Raw genomic sequence first — 13037 nt, 5'->3', positions numbered from 1 at the left:
ATATATGGCCTTTATTATGTTGAGGTGTGTTCCCTCTAAACCTACTTTATTGAATGTTTTTATCATGAATGGATGTTGTGCTTTGTCAAATGCTGTTTCTACATCTATTGAAATGACCATATGGTTCTTATCCTTTCTTTTGTTAATGTGATGTACCACGTTGATTGATTTGCAAATATCAAACCACCCTTGCATCCCAGGAATAAATCCCGTTTGATAGTGGTGAATGATTTTTTTAATGTATTGTTGGATTCAGCTTGCTAGTATTCTGTTGAGGGTTTTTGCATCTATGTTCATCAGAGATATTTAGCCTGTGGTTCTCTTTTTTAGTGGTTTCTCTATCTGGTTTTGGTATCAGAGTAATGCTGGCCTCATAGGTTTCCTTCCTTTTCTATTTTTTTTGAATAAAATGTTGAGAAGAATACGTATTAAATCTTGTAAGAATCAATTTTAGAAGGAAGAACCTTTCCCCCAGATATTTGCAGTTTCATATTATGGGGCCTTGTGGGTTGGGGAGAGGGAGCCAAGAATCTGAAACACCACTTGGGGCAGCACTCCTGAAGGCAGTTTTTGACTCGTGTGTCTCCTGGGTCCACTCAGTAAGTCCTGTCTTAATCCCTGGTACTGTTGTGCTGCTTTTGAGGTGCTGGATGTATCCTGAGACCTCATCTGAGTCTCAGATTTCAAAGCAGTATACACACTCTGCCAGCTGGTTTGCACTGTCATTTTAGCTCCGTCTGAACCATGCCCACCCCCTGGTGCCCTGACCACTCTGCTTCTCTTCTGTCAGGTGGCCGCCTCGGGAGAGGGCTCCGCCATCAGTGGCTATCTGAGCCGGTGCAAGAAAGGCAAGAGGCACTGGAAGAAGCTCTGGTTTGTCATCAAAGGCAAAGTGCTCTACACCTACATGGCCAGTGAGGTAGTGGTGGTTCGTGCTCTCTGTCCTCTCACCTGTGAAGGCCCTCAGGTTAAGCTCATGCCTCAGAACGTCCCCGTGGGTATGCACAACACCCCATCGCCTGCAGGGCGGTGTGAGGCTGGATGCGGGTTCCAGTTCCCATAGCACTCCAGTCTGTGTCGAGCAGTACCATGTGCTGAGTGTTGCTACAAAGACACAAGCATGTGTAGGTTCCAAGTGGAAAGACTTTACCAGTTCTCTGTGGAGATACGGCGGGACAGCTTGCAGACCTGTGCACCCGAGTGTTTGAAGGTCACAGGCCCGGCATCTAGCACAAGCCAGGCACTCCAGGGAACTACACTGTTTCGTGGTAGTGTTTCTACTAAATACAACTTCAGTTGATACTTTTTACAGAGCGTCTTACCTTTACATATAAAATGTAGGAGGGCCTTGGACGGCCTTGGAAGTGAAGCCTGCCTCCAGAGCAGCCGGGTGCGGGCTCTGTTCTACAGCAGGTGGCTGTCTGGTCCTGACCCGGGCTGACGCTGGGTGATAGTTTGAAAGATTTCCATGTCTAGCCCCCACCATCCGGTGGCTTCCGCGGGCTAAACCCACTTCGAAAACGGGACTTAAGAGCCCAGCTGCTGAGCATGTGTGTTTTACCCCAGGAGGATGGTCACATCAGCACAGGGCTGGCGCTTCTACCCCGACCCCAGATGCTGGCGAAGGTGCAAAAGACACTTTCTTTTTGGGGCATAAACGTTCTCTTACAAAAGACCTGTAGCTGTGATGGTTGCAGCCTGCCCGTCCCTCAGGGAATCCCAGAGGCCGGCAGGGACGCAGACAGACAGAGGGGGACCCACAGTAGGCCTGAGTGACTCCAGTGCCCTCACTGACATGCCCACAGAGGAGCTGAGGAGAATTTTGATCTTTCCAGAACAAACTGAAATGTGATGTGATGCCCACCTGCAGCCCAGGGCAGCATCTTCCAAAGTAGGTATTACACAGGATGCTCACAGGGGTTCTCTAAACAATGGATTCTGAGGGGACCCTGAGTAGGCAGTTAGTAGGAGTACTTCTTAGAATCTGTAATGTACCCAGATGTGTTATGGATCTCTGAATGAGGGGATTTCTCAAGCTGGCCTGACCACAGGCCCTTCCTCATGGAGTGTCTCATGGGACTCTCCCATCCCATGGACCACTCTTTGGGAAGAAATTCTGTCTTAGGTGAATGAAGGCTAGTGATAATTAAATAACCACCAAAGAGGTGAATCCTGTCTGAGAATGGAAAACCCATTCTCAGTGTCCATTCTGTAGGTCCTGAGCAATGGTTGTCATTGGAAGTGACACCCTAAGTTGATTTTAAAAGGTGGATTTTAAGTATGTTTCCAAAGTGGTTTTTTCCATAAAGAACTAGTACAATTTCTTTTTTTTTTTTTTTTTTTTTTGAACTAGTACAATTTCTTAATAAGACCATGCAAGTGATAGGACTAAGCTCACAAATTCCATCAAAGAAAAAAGGTTTGATAAAATGGATAGCCAGTTTTCACTGTGTGTACTGTCATGAACCCCTGTTGTTTAGCTGTGGTATCCCCACCTCATTCCTGTCCCCACAGGCAGCACACTGTTCTGAATTTTTTCTACCATAGATTAGTTTTACCTCTTTTAGAATCTTCATATAAATCAAATCACATATAAATGTGACCTCTCCCACTCAGCATGAGGTGTTTGAGAGTCACCCATGTTTTTGAATACATGTCATGACATTTTATGGCTGAGTAGTATTCCATGTTGTGAACATACCACCATGTGTTTATTCCCTTCATCAGTTGAAGGACATTTGGGTTGTTTCTGGTTTTTGGTAATTATGAATAAAGTCACTTTAAACTTTTGTATAGAGGTTTTTATATGAAAATAGGTTTTTATTTCACTTGGGTAGACACCTAGGATTGGAATTTCTAGATCATAGGAAGGTATATGTTTGATTTATCAGAAATTACAGCCCTTTCGCAAAGTGGTCTACCATTTTATTGTCCCCTCAACAATGTATGTAAGTGTGAGAGTTCTGGTTGCTCCACATCTTAGTTAACATTTGGTATTGTCAGTCATTAATTTACTAGTATCTCAGTGTGGTTTTAATTTAGATTTCCCTAGTAACTAATGATGTGTTTGATGTGCTTATTGGCTCTTTCTGTATTTCCCTTTGAGAAGTGTCTGTTCAGATCTCTTGCATATTTTTTTAAGTAAGTTGTCTTATTACTGGGTTACAGGAATTCTTTACATATCTTGGATACCAGTCTTTTGTCAGATAAATGTTTTGTGAATATTCTCTCCCTGTCTGTGGCTTGCCTGTGCATTTTCTTAATGAATGAATTTGTTCTGTTCTTTTGGTGAACAGAAGTTTTTAACTTAAATGAAACCTAATTTATTACTGTTTTCCTTTATGGCTGTTGCTTTTCATCTCACAAGAAACTTTTAGTCTACTGCAAGTCACAAAGTTGTTCCCCTGTATTTGCTTCTGAAAACTTGAATGTTTTAGTTTTTACATTCAGGTCTATCTGAAATTAATTTTGAGTATGGTATGAGACAGGGGTTGGGGTTCATTTTTTTTCCATATGGATATCCAGTTATTCCACCACCACTTGTTTAAAAAAAAACTTTCTTTTCCCTATAGGATTATTTTGGTGCCTTCGTTAAATATCAAATGACTAGGGGCACCTGGGTGGCTCAGTCATTAAGCGTCTGCCTTCGGTTCAGGTCGTGAGCCCCGCATCGGGCTCCCTGCACAGCGGGAAGCCTGCTTCTCTCTCTCCCACTCCCCCTGCTTGTGTTCCCTCTCGCTATCTCACTCTCTGTCAAAAAATAAATGAAATCTTTAAAAAAATTTAAAAAAATCAAATGACTAAATACATTTGGGGCTATCTCTGAGTTTTCTATTCTGTTTCACTGATACATTTACGAAATCTTATGCCAATACCTTACGGCCTTAATCACTAGAACTCTATAGTAAGTCTTGAAGTCAGACTGTATAAGCCTCCAACATTGTTCTTTTATTTATTTATTTGTTTGTTTGTTAGAGAGTGTGCATGTGCGTACAGAAGTGGGGGGAGGGGCAGAGGGAGAGAATCTCAAGCAGACTTCCCACTGACACACGGCTCAGTCCCATGACCCATGAGATCATGACTGACCTGAGCCAGAGTCACCAGTCTGATGCCTGATTGAATATCCCAGGTGCCCCTTCAACATTGTTCTTTTTAAAAGATTGTTTGGGGTATTCTAGGTCTTTTGTGTTTCCATATAAACTTGTCAATTTCTACCCAAAAGCCTGAGATGATGACAGAGATTGTTGAATCAATTTGGGGAGAGTTGGCATCTTAATATTGAATCTTCAAATCTATGAATATGGCATAAATCTTCCTTTATTTAGTTCTTTAGTTTTTCTTTTAATGTTTTGTAGTTTTAGTATAGAGGTCTCATACTTCTGTTCTTGCATTTATGTTAACCTTATTCCTATTTTATTTTTTGCATGCTATTTTTTTAAAGATTTTATTTATTTTTTGACAGAGAGAGACAGCGAGAGAGGGAACACAAGCAGGGACAGAGGGAGAGGGAGAGGGAGAAGCAGGCTTCCCACTGAGCAGGGAGCCCGATGCGGGGCTCGATCCCAGGACCCTGGGATCATGACCTGAGCCGAAGGCAGACGCTTAACGACTGAGCCACCCAGGCGCCCCTGCATGCTATTTTGAATGGAGTTTATTTTCAGTTGTTTGCTGTAAACAGATATAAAAAAATTGATTATCCCGTGACCTTGCTAAATTATTGGTTCTAGTAGTTGTTTTACAATCAAAACAAGTCCTTTGCAAGCACAGATAGTTTAACTTCTTCTTTTTCTGAACTTTTTCTTCTTCTTGCCTTAATGCAATGACTAGGACCGCCAGTGCAATTTTAAGTTTAATTGGTAGGAGCGAGCACCCTCTTGCCTTGTTCCCAATCTTACAGGAAAAGCATTCAGTATTTTACTATTAAGTAGGATGTTAGCTGTAGGTATTTTATAGATGCCCTCAGATTAAGGAAGTTCCCTTCTAGTTTGCTGAGGGTTTTTTTTTTTTTAATCATGAATCGATACTGAGTTTAGATGCTTTTCCTGATCCAGCGGTCTTTGAAAGTTGATTTCGTTTTATACACAACCTCAACTCCTCCTCCTTCTCCTCCCACAGCCTTCTTAGCTAATTATATCTTAACTAATTGCTTAACTAATTTTATCTCTTTGTCTATGTGTGGTTTCATAAAGTTGTATTTTATGAGCATGTATTTTCACATAAATATGTATGTGTAAATATATGTTTATATACAAAAATCTCCTTTTCCACTGAGTACTGTGATTTTAAGATCCATTTATGTTCTCTGTGTAGGTCTCATCACAGTATTAGCAACTTTATAGCACAGACACCCTACGTGCTCCATATTGAGACGTCGTGGATAGGCTGTGGGGGAATGAGTATTGGGGATATCATCTGGAATAATTCTGGAAAACAGAGTCTCTGACTAATCAAGTCAGCAGAAAGAAGGCAGTGTTAGAAGGTGGTCATGAGTCCAAATTCTGGCTCTGCCCCTGACTGACCTGTGTGATCTTAGGGAGTGATTTACCTTCTCTGAGCTTCAGGGTCTTCTTAGAACAGGAGTGACACCTTCTGTGATGTTGTGAAGATTCAACAAGATAATATAAAGATGAAAATGCCTGGACCCTAACAGGCTGTGACAGAATGTTAAGTTTCTTTCTCTCCTCATGACTGGTCCTGGCGGGAAGAGGGGGTGAAGAGTATGTGTGTGGTTATTCCACTGTTGCCAAACCATGCCTCACACAGAAGGGCTCGTCGCGCACCTGAAATCGGAGGTAACAGTAAATGCTGAGCAGTTGACTGTGTGTAGTGCCGTGTGTAATATCGCTTTCCCTTTTGCCCTCTGCAGGACACAGTGGCCATGGAGAGTATGCCTCTGCTCGGTTTCACCATTGCCCCAGAGAAGGAAGAGGGCAGCAGTGAAGTAGGACCTATTTTTCACCTCTACCACAAGAAAACCCTATTTTATAGCTTCAAAGCAGAGGATACCAATTCAGCTCAAAGGTACCCAAATAACTAGGCCTGTATCTCCTTGCCTCTCCCTCTACAAGTTGCTACCCAGGGCTCTGGCTTCTCTCTGCTCCAGCCTCCTGTACCATCTAACCCCTTTGGGCCACAGCAGAACAGCAGAACAGAACCTGTTCCTGGTTGTAAGATTTTTTATTTATTTTTTTATTTTTTAAAGATTTTATTTATTTATTTGACAGAGAGAGAGATAGCGAGAGCAGGAGCACAAGCAGGGGGAGTGGGAGAGGGAGAAGCAGGCTTCCTGCCGAGCAGGGATCCCGATGTGGGACTCGATCCCAGGACCCTGGGATCATGACCTGAGCCGAAGGCAGACGCTTAACGACTGAGCCACCCAGGCGCCCCTGGTTGTAAGATTTTTTAAAGATTATCATGATTCGTTCATACAGGCATGCTTTGATTCAGCAGACCTTTTGCTAAATGCTAGGGAAACAAATATGAATATGACATGGTCCCCAATGTCAGGCTAATAGTCACCTAGTCCACCTGGTCACTTCTAGGTTCTCTGACCAGAGTCTCAGAGCTGTGACACCTAAGTGTGCCCTCTCCTCTGTTTTACAGGTGGATCGAGGCCATGGAAGATGCAAGTGTGTTATAGCAGTTATCAAGCATGTGGACTCAGAATAAAGTCTTAGGTTGAATGTGGACCCTTCCAAGAAGCCAGTCTGTGTCTCTACTCCTCGGGACTCATATCTGGATTCAGCACGGGGCCTCATCTTTTTTGCCATAACCCCCTCTCTCACCGTCACAAGTGGAACCCCTAAGGAATATTTATGAACCGCTCCTTTTCTATTCTTGTGTCTTCCACCCGCCCGACCCCGCCCCACCCCAGCATAAGCGATCTCCTTACCGGGTAGTGAGACCACGTTTAGTAACGTGAAGACATGGAAACAATAGGAAGAAAGTACATTTTAGAAATGCAGGCTTTTTAGTGGAAACAAGCTTACAGTTTCTACCAGTGGTGAACATCATCACCTTCCATAGCACTGATGGCAGTGCCTCAGGCGGAACGAGAAACAACTGGTAAATAACAGCTACCCTCATCGAAAGCACTTTATTGTTTTACTGAGCTACAACCTCCAGTTTTATGTTTTCCAAGTGATTTACTTAAGTAAGGAGCAGATGGAGTCCTGTGGACTAATTTGCCACCAGTTCTCAACAAGGGTGTACGTACAATTGATTTGTGCAAACACGGATGGACCTTGCCAAGTGGGCAGGTGAGCGGCACTCAGAGGGGAGGGTCCTCCTTACTGCAGAGGCCGCACTGCACTGGATAAGGCAAGGATTTTCTCCTCCACTTGATCGTGAGACCTGTATACGGACATGACTTAAGGAAGGACCCCCTCCTTCCCGGGGTGGTCCTCACAGTACCCCAGTGCTGGATGCTCGGCTGCCGGCAGGCCCAGCCCCCACCCTGGAGGTCACCACAAACCCTCTGAAGAGATAGGGTCTGCTGTAATTTATTGTGTGCCTTCCTGTGTTTACCCAACATGAGCTGACAGTGTTATGTGTAAAAGAACCTGTGCTTGTTTTCAACATGGTTACCCTTCGGCTGTATTACCAAAGCCTTGAAAGATACGAAGACAGAAAAGATATAATCAGAAAGTGAATTGGTGGTCTTGGCCAGTGGCTCTGGACACAGTGAGGGGGCACAGAAGTAGTGGCTTGAAGAAACTCTCTGGGCACCTGGGGCTCAGCCACCTCCCGCTGATGACTGCTGCTCATCATGCTGGACAAATTTCTACGTAGAGCAAGAATGGGGGTGGGGCAGGTGGGATTCCTTGTTACTCTCATTGAAATAGAAAATGATCATATCATTTCCTGATGTCCTGTCCCCTAAACAAAACAGCATTTGCTGACAAACCTTTTGTAAAAAGCACCATCTCAAGGAGTTATTTACATTAAATATTTTCAGGGGAATTTTTTTTTCTAGTTTGCAATTTCTCCTTTAAAATGTTTGCATTGAACATTTAATTAATGATTGAAACTAAGTGATTAGACAGATCTTTTTATTAATTTTTGAGGGCTCAATTCCAATGCAACCACTTTCATTATCAGACCTACTTTAAGCGGGCCTTCTAGAGCCTCTGAGCCTTTAAAAAGCACAGCAAGACTTCGGCACCAGGTAGTGGGAGCTTCCCCCATCTGCTGTGCGCCACTGGCCACTGTCAGTTTCTGGGCTCCAGGTAGAATTACGCATCTGGAAGTCATCTGAAGGTCTCTTGTACCATAGAACATCCTATTTCTGATGCTGAAAAGAAGAGGTAATGGGGCTTTGATTTCTCAGTCAGTAGTTACCCTAATAAAAACCACCTGGGTTATAGATAAAACCTAATGGATCGGTTTTATAAAAGGAAGTAGCAGGGGCCACTAAGATCCTCCACAGTTCCTATGTGACTGGGCAAGGACCCATCTGGTTTACCTGTAACTCATTCTTACCTGTCCTTCCCACGGTTCTTCGATTTCAGCCAGTTTCTACTAGTCAATTTCGCTTGCTGTTCCTTCCCTGACCTTCCCTTTGTCCAGCCCATTTTACAGGTTCATGGGGCCTGGTTGGAATAACTCAGGTGAAGCCATCCACCTGGCCTAAGGGTGGATGCACCCAGGGGCTAGAGAAATAACAGCTTTGATGCCACGACCACGCTCCCCAAGCTTCCCATGGTATCTGCTTTGCCTACCTGCTCCCTGGGCTTCAGCAAAGGCTGTGTTTCTAGGGAGGAAGCAGTTCTGTGCCAAGCTGTAGCCCAGAAATGAGAGCACGCAGGCCCTGGGTAAAGTCACTCACGTCAGTAGCTCCAAGCCTTGGTGTTTTCACCAGTCACGTGGAGACCATTCCAACTTCCCAAAGAGTTCAGGGGTAAAGCACAAACCAAACATTCAGGAAAGTGGACTGGAAACCATAACCCCATGGGGAAGGGCATGCACTGTACAAAGTGAAAATAAGTAACGGGCCCTGCTCTGTGACAATACAAGATGAAGACAATATGCAAAGACCTTCCTTCTTATTCATGGAAATGGCAAGAAGGAAGCCAGGCCTGAAGAGAGCCTGGCAGGGGCAGGCTGAGCTCCTTTGGTCATCAGGTCTTTTCCCCCTCTATTTGTTTTGAATGACCTCTCTTTGAGCTCTTCACACATGGGTCAAGAAAACACAGCCCTTTGCAGGGTTGGCCTCTGCCTGCTTCTCAGAGTCAGTAAAATTTTATGAAACTGGAGTTGCACTGAAAGCACTTACTTTCAAGTGGCTTCACACCTTCCCTGCAATGTATTTCCAGCCTGGATTGGTTTTAGTAACTAGGAAGAATTCTGTTCATGATTACTAATACAAAGCACACTAGAAACAAAGTGTCCAGGGACATTGGTCGAGTTCCTGGCTCCTGGTGATAATTCTTGCACATACCAGAAGGAGGCTTTGAGTTGTTGTGGTCAGGCCGACAGACACGCTGACCACGTATTCTCTGTTGGATGCAGCCTGGTCCCATATGTGGGTGTGGACTGAGGGTGGATCACTGGGTGTACGCCATGCAGGCCAGTGCCCAGGACACCGACAGCCCTGCTACCACCACTGAAGGGTAATGAGGTCAGAGTCTTTTCTTCATCCAGCCCAGCCTTTTGTTTGACTGACAGTATAAATGTCATCGCTGAACACTGAACCTCTAAATGGGGACTGAGGTCACCTGGGCTAGGAGTGGTAGGACTAAGCTGGAGCCTGAGTTCTGCTACAAGGCAGAGACAACAACATGCTAGAATATTCTGTTAATTGATTCAACCGTGTTTTGTGGCTTCTATAATCGTGGGAGTTTTGCGCTTCCACACATGAATGGTCAGTTGAAAGGACAGAGGTGTCCACGCTAAGGAGTCTGTTTTCAATAAGTAAGAGCAAACTAACATCAAATTGGTTTAAATAGCTTTACAAGAGGAGGTCCAAAAGCAGGGCAGTTTCAGACTTCGACAGTATCCCTAAGGACCAAGCTCTTCGGGCTTCTCTAATCTGCTGTCCAGTGTCAGCTTGATTCCAGGGCTGGTTCTCCAGAGACTGATGAGTGACTGCCACTGATGGCGGGGCTAGAGGTTTCCCTGTTCACAGGCACCAGGGAGGGGGAGCTCATCTTCCTGTTCTAGCTTTTTCTTAGAGGCACCCAGCAGCCCTTCCGTGACGCTCCAGGTCCACACTTACTTATTGCCTGCCCTTTCTTAAGCTACTTATAGGGACAGACTGGTCAGGGGGCTGAGGGGAGGACGGCTGCTGAGGATCCACCCACAAAGTCCACTCTTTGGACCACATCTTTTGGAAAGACTATGGTTTGGATTAGCATAATGTAAGGGCTCTGCAGGGCCATGGAGGAAGCTCCCTAGGTGGCCTCAGTTTCTTCCTTGCACAGATAATCTGGTGATGCTGTACAGGAAAGGGCATCCTCTGCTGACAGAACAGAATGACAACAGGCCTCATTCTCTTGATAGTCCTTCACGGGTACTGTTACAAAAGAGCAAGTATAGAAAGGCAGCACATCCACAAGAGTGAAAGAGAGGTTTGTACAAAATAAAATCCGTGTTAAGAAAGCAGAGAGAGAGAGAAACAAAAGACACTGTGAACAAAAATTTTAGCCTTGTTTTTTTAAACTCTAGGAGTGGGTTATGAAATCGATGCAGTGGATCACGACCAGCTCCCTCCCCCAGCCCCACCCTACATGCTCACTGAAGACAGCAGAGCGGAACACAGCAGGGCGTATCCGTCCTCCTTAAGGCTGTTTTATGACATTTTGTTTTCAACTGTGTGTGCATACACATGATATTACTGATTGTTGATGTCAAAATGTAGTTCCACTTCTAGATTATGGTCAAAACTTACTTTCAAAAAATTTTTAAGCCACTAGCTTAAGACTGTCAGGTAAGAAAAAAATGAGCACAGAGTTGCAGTTAAGACATATAATGAGCCAAATCAAAAGATCTTACTAAAGACACATATTCAAATGTAAGGACATTGCCAGTTTTATTTTTTGAATGCTTCAAAAATATAACGAGGGGAAAGGTATAAAATTCATGGTAAAGCTACAGAAATAGTTTTGATCAGGAAATGGTATGGTAGTAATCAAGGTATCAGATACCTATAAGCAAAGTAACATACGTGTATGTAAATTATAAATTATAACAATTATCCAGAAGCTGAGAGTTGCAAATATGACAGAACTTTAGAATAACAACATGTTTTATGCCAGGGGCTCCCAAAGCTTATTTTCAACAGTGACCACTACTCTGGTTTATTACATAAAGATTTCCCCACTCAAGTGAGAACTGCCCTAAATGACCTCAAATTCTCTTCAAAATTAGGATCTCACTTTCAAAAGTGCAATTCACGTTCTCTCCAAAGGTAGACTCAGAGGGAAAGTAAGGAAGGACTTGGCTCTATGTCTAATGTGTTCACTGGCAAGGTGTATCCAAAAATCTGTCTTGTGGTCAAGGATAGGCATAAGCCTATATGTTCCTAAGAACTCCTTTTAAAGTAACAGACACAAGCAGCAGATGAAGATTTAAAAGAATTGCCATCTCCCGTAAATCTGTGGCCCTTCAAATCCAGTGGCCTATACTTAACAACCCTTAACAATACCACACTAGAATTCATGAATGTGTAATGGAACTGCCCCACTGTGAGCAATGTACATGAGAAAATAAGTTACCTCTTGATCGCTACAGTAATTGGCTATACCCCAAAGCATGAGGCTTGATTATTCCAACATGTATAATTATGGAAGTTATTACAGGCATAAAATTAGATAGCTCTTTTTAAAATACAGCTATAATACCACTCAGTGTGACCCTGAATCTTATTTTATGGGGCAGAGTGGAAAATGACCATTAGTTTTCACTGTAGCAATTTGACTAATTTCTCTTAAATCTCAACCTTTCACCTACTCAACAAAGATCTTCCATTTTTACAATTATGAAGATATCACTGTCTCATCCTATAAGTCCATCCCTTGCTATATAGGATAAGAAACATCCCCTCCTAACAAAAAGATGTGAAGAAAATGGCCTTTTATTTATTTATTTTTTAAGGTTTATTTATTTGAGAGATCATGCGCCCGAGCAGGAGGAGGGGCAGAGAGGGAGGGTGAGAGAATCTCAAGCAGACTCCCTGCTGAGCATGGAGCCTGACTTGGGGGGCCATCCTATGACCCTGAGACCATAACCTCAGCTGAAATCAAGAGTCGGACACTCAACCGACTGAGCCACCCATGTGCCCTGAAAATGGCCTTTTAAATAACATTTCTTAGAAAGCTTTCCTTTTTCCAAGGTACGTCCCTTGACATTATTAAGCTTTCTTTGTGAAAATTTTTAAGGGAACAGTATTTTTCTTCTTTGTTTAAGAAAGCTACAGGGATAAAACTGCTAAGAGAGGATGCAACATAGTGTTCCTTGACAAGTTCTCTCTTTGGGGATAAAAATCACAATAAATACAACATTTGCTAAATACCGTATCTCAAAATTTTAAATTAACAAAGTGCATTAAACATTCAAAGTTTCTTGTCTACATAATTTAGGTGTTTAGTTCAGGGCTTTGGTCAAGAGTTTTGAGCTTTGAGGTTCAGCAGCCTTCATGAACGCGTGTTTACCACTTGGAAGAGTGCTTCCATGTTCTTCCTTCCACACTCCCCTCCGCACCCCACCCCCGTAGGTGGGGGGGCCTCAACTGACCTAGGAGCCAACAGACTCAGGAGTTGGATCTCCTCTAAAGCCCCACAATCCATTAATGGCAAATCTGGAACATGCCAAGACATCCAGGGTAATTTGTACCCTATCACCGCCATCATCCTAAGCTGAAAGGTGACTTTCAGTTATTCTGAAAACTGACTCTGCTGATTGAAACTCTGATACACAATTGACTGATAAATACTGACTTTCCTAACACAGAGAAATGATGATTACCTAAGTCATAACTGAAACATCTATGAACAAATCAAATTTGTTCAACAAACCTGGAGCCTCGAGAATACATGATC

At 43.5% G+C, this 13037-nt stretch overlaps 1 protein-coding gene across 1 annotated transcript in view; it reads left to right on the top strand.

Moving 5' to 3' along the window:
• The window catches only part of FGD5 (FYVE, RhoGEF and PH domain containing 5), a 121592-nt gene extending 112577 nt beyond the window's left edge, over nucleotides 1-9015 (top strand). The window contains exons 19-21 of the mRNA XM_032411996.1: nucleotides 791-919; nucleotides 5867-6021; nucleotides 6604-9015. Coding sequence (XP_032267887.1) covers nucleotides 791-919; nucleotides 5867-6021; nucleotides 6604-6640 — 321 coding nt within the window. The 3' untranslated portion in view covers nucleotides 6641-9015. The remainder of the gene's footprint in view (nucleotides 1-790; nucleotides 920-5866; nucleotides 6022-6603) is intronic.
• Nucleotides 9016-13037: the final 4022 nt, after the last annotated feature.

This window comes from Phoca vitulina, unplaced genomic scaffold (assembly GCF_004348235.1).
Source record: "Phoca vitulina isolate PV1807 unplaced genomic scaffold, GSC_HSeal_1.0 scaffold13, whole genome shotgun sequence".
Lineage (NCBI taxonomy): Eukaryota > Metazoa > Chordata > Mammalia > Carnivora > Phocidae > Phoca > Phoca vitulina.
This window is presented reverse-complemented; position numbering and strand designations above follow the sequence as displayed.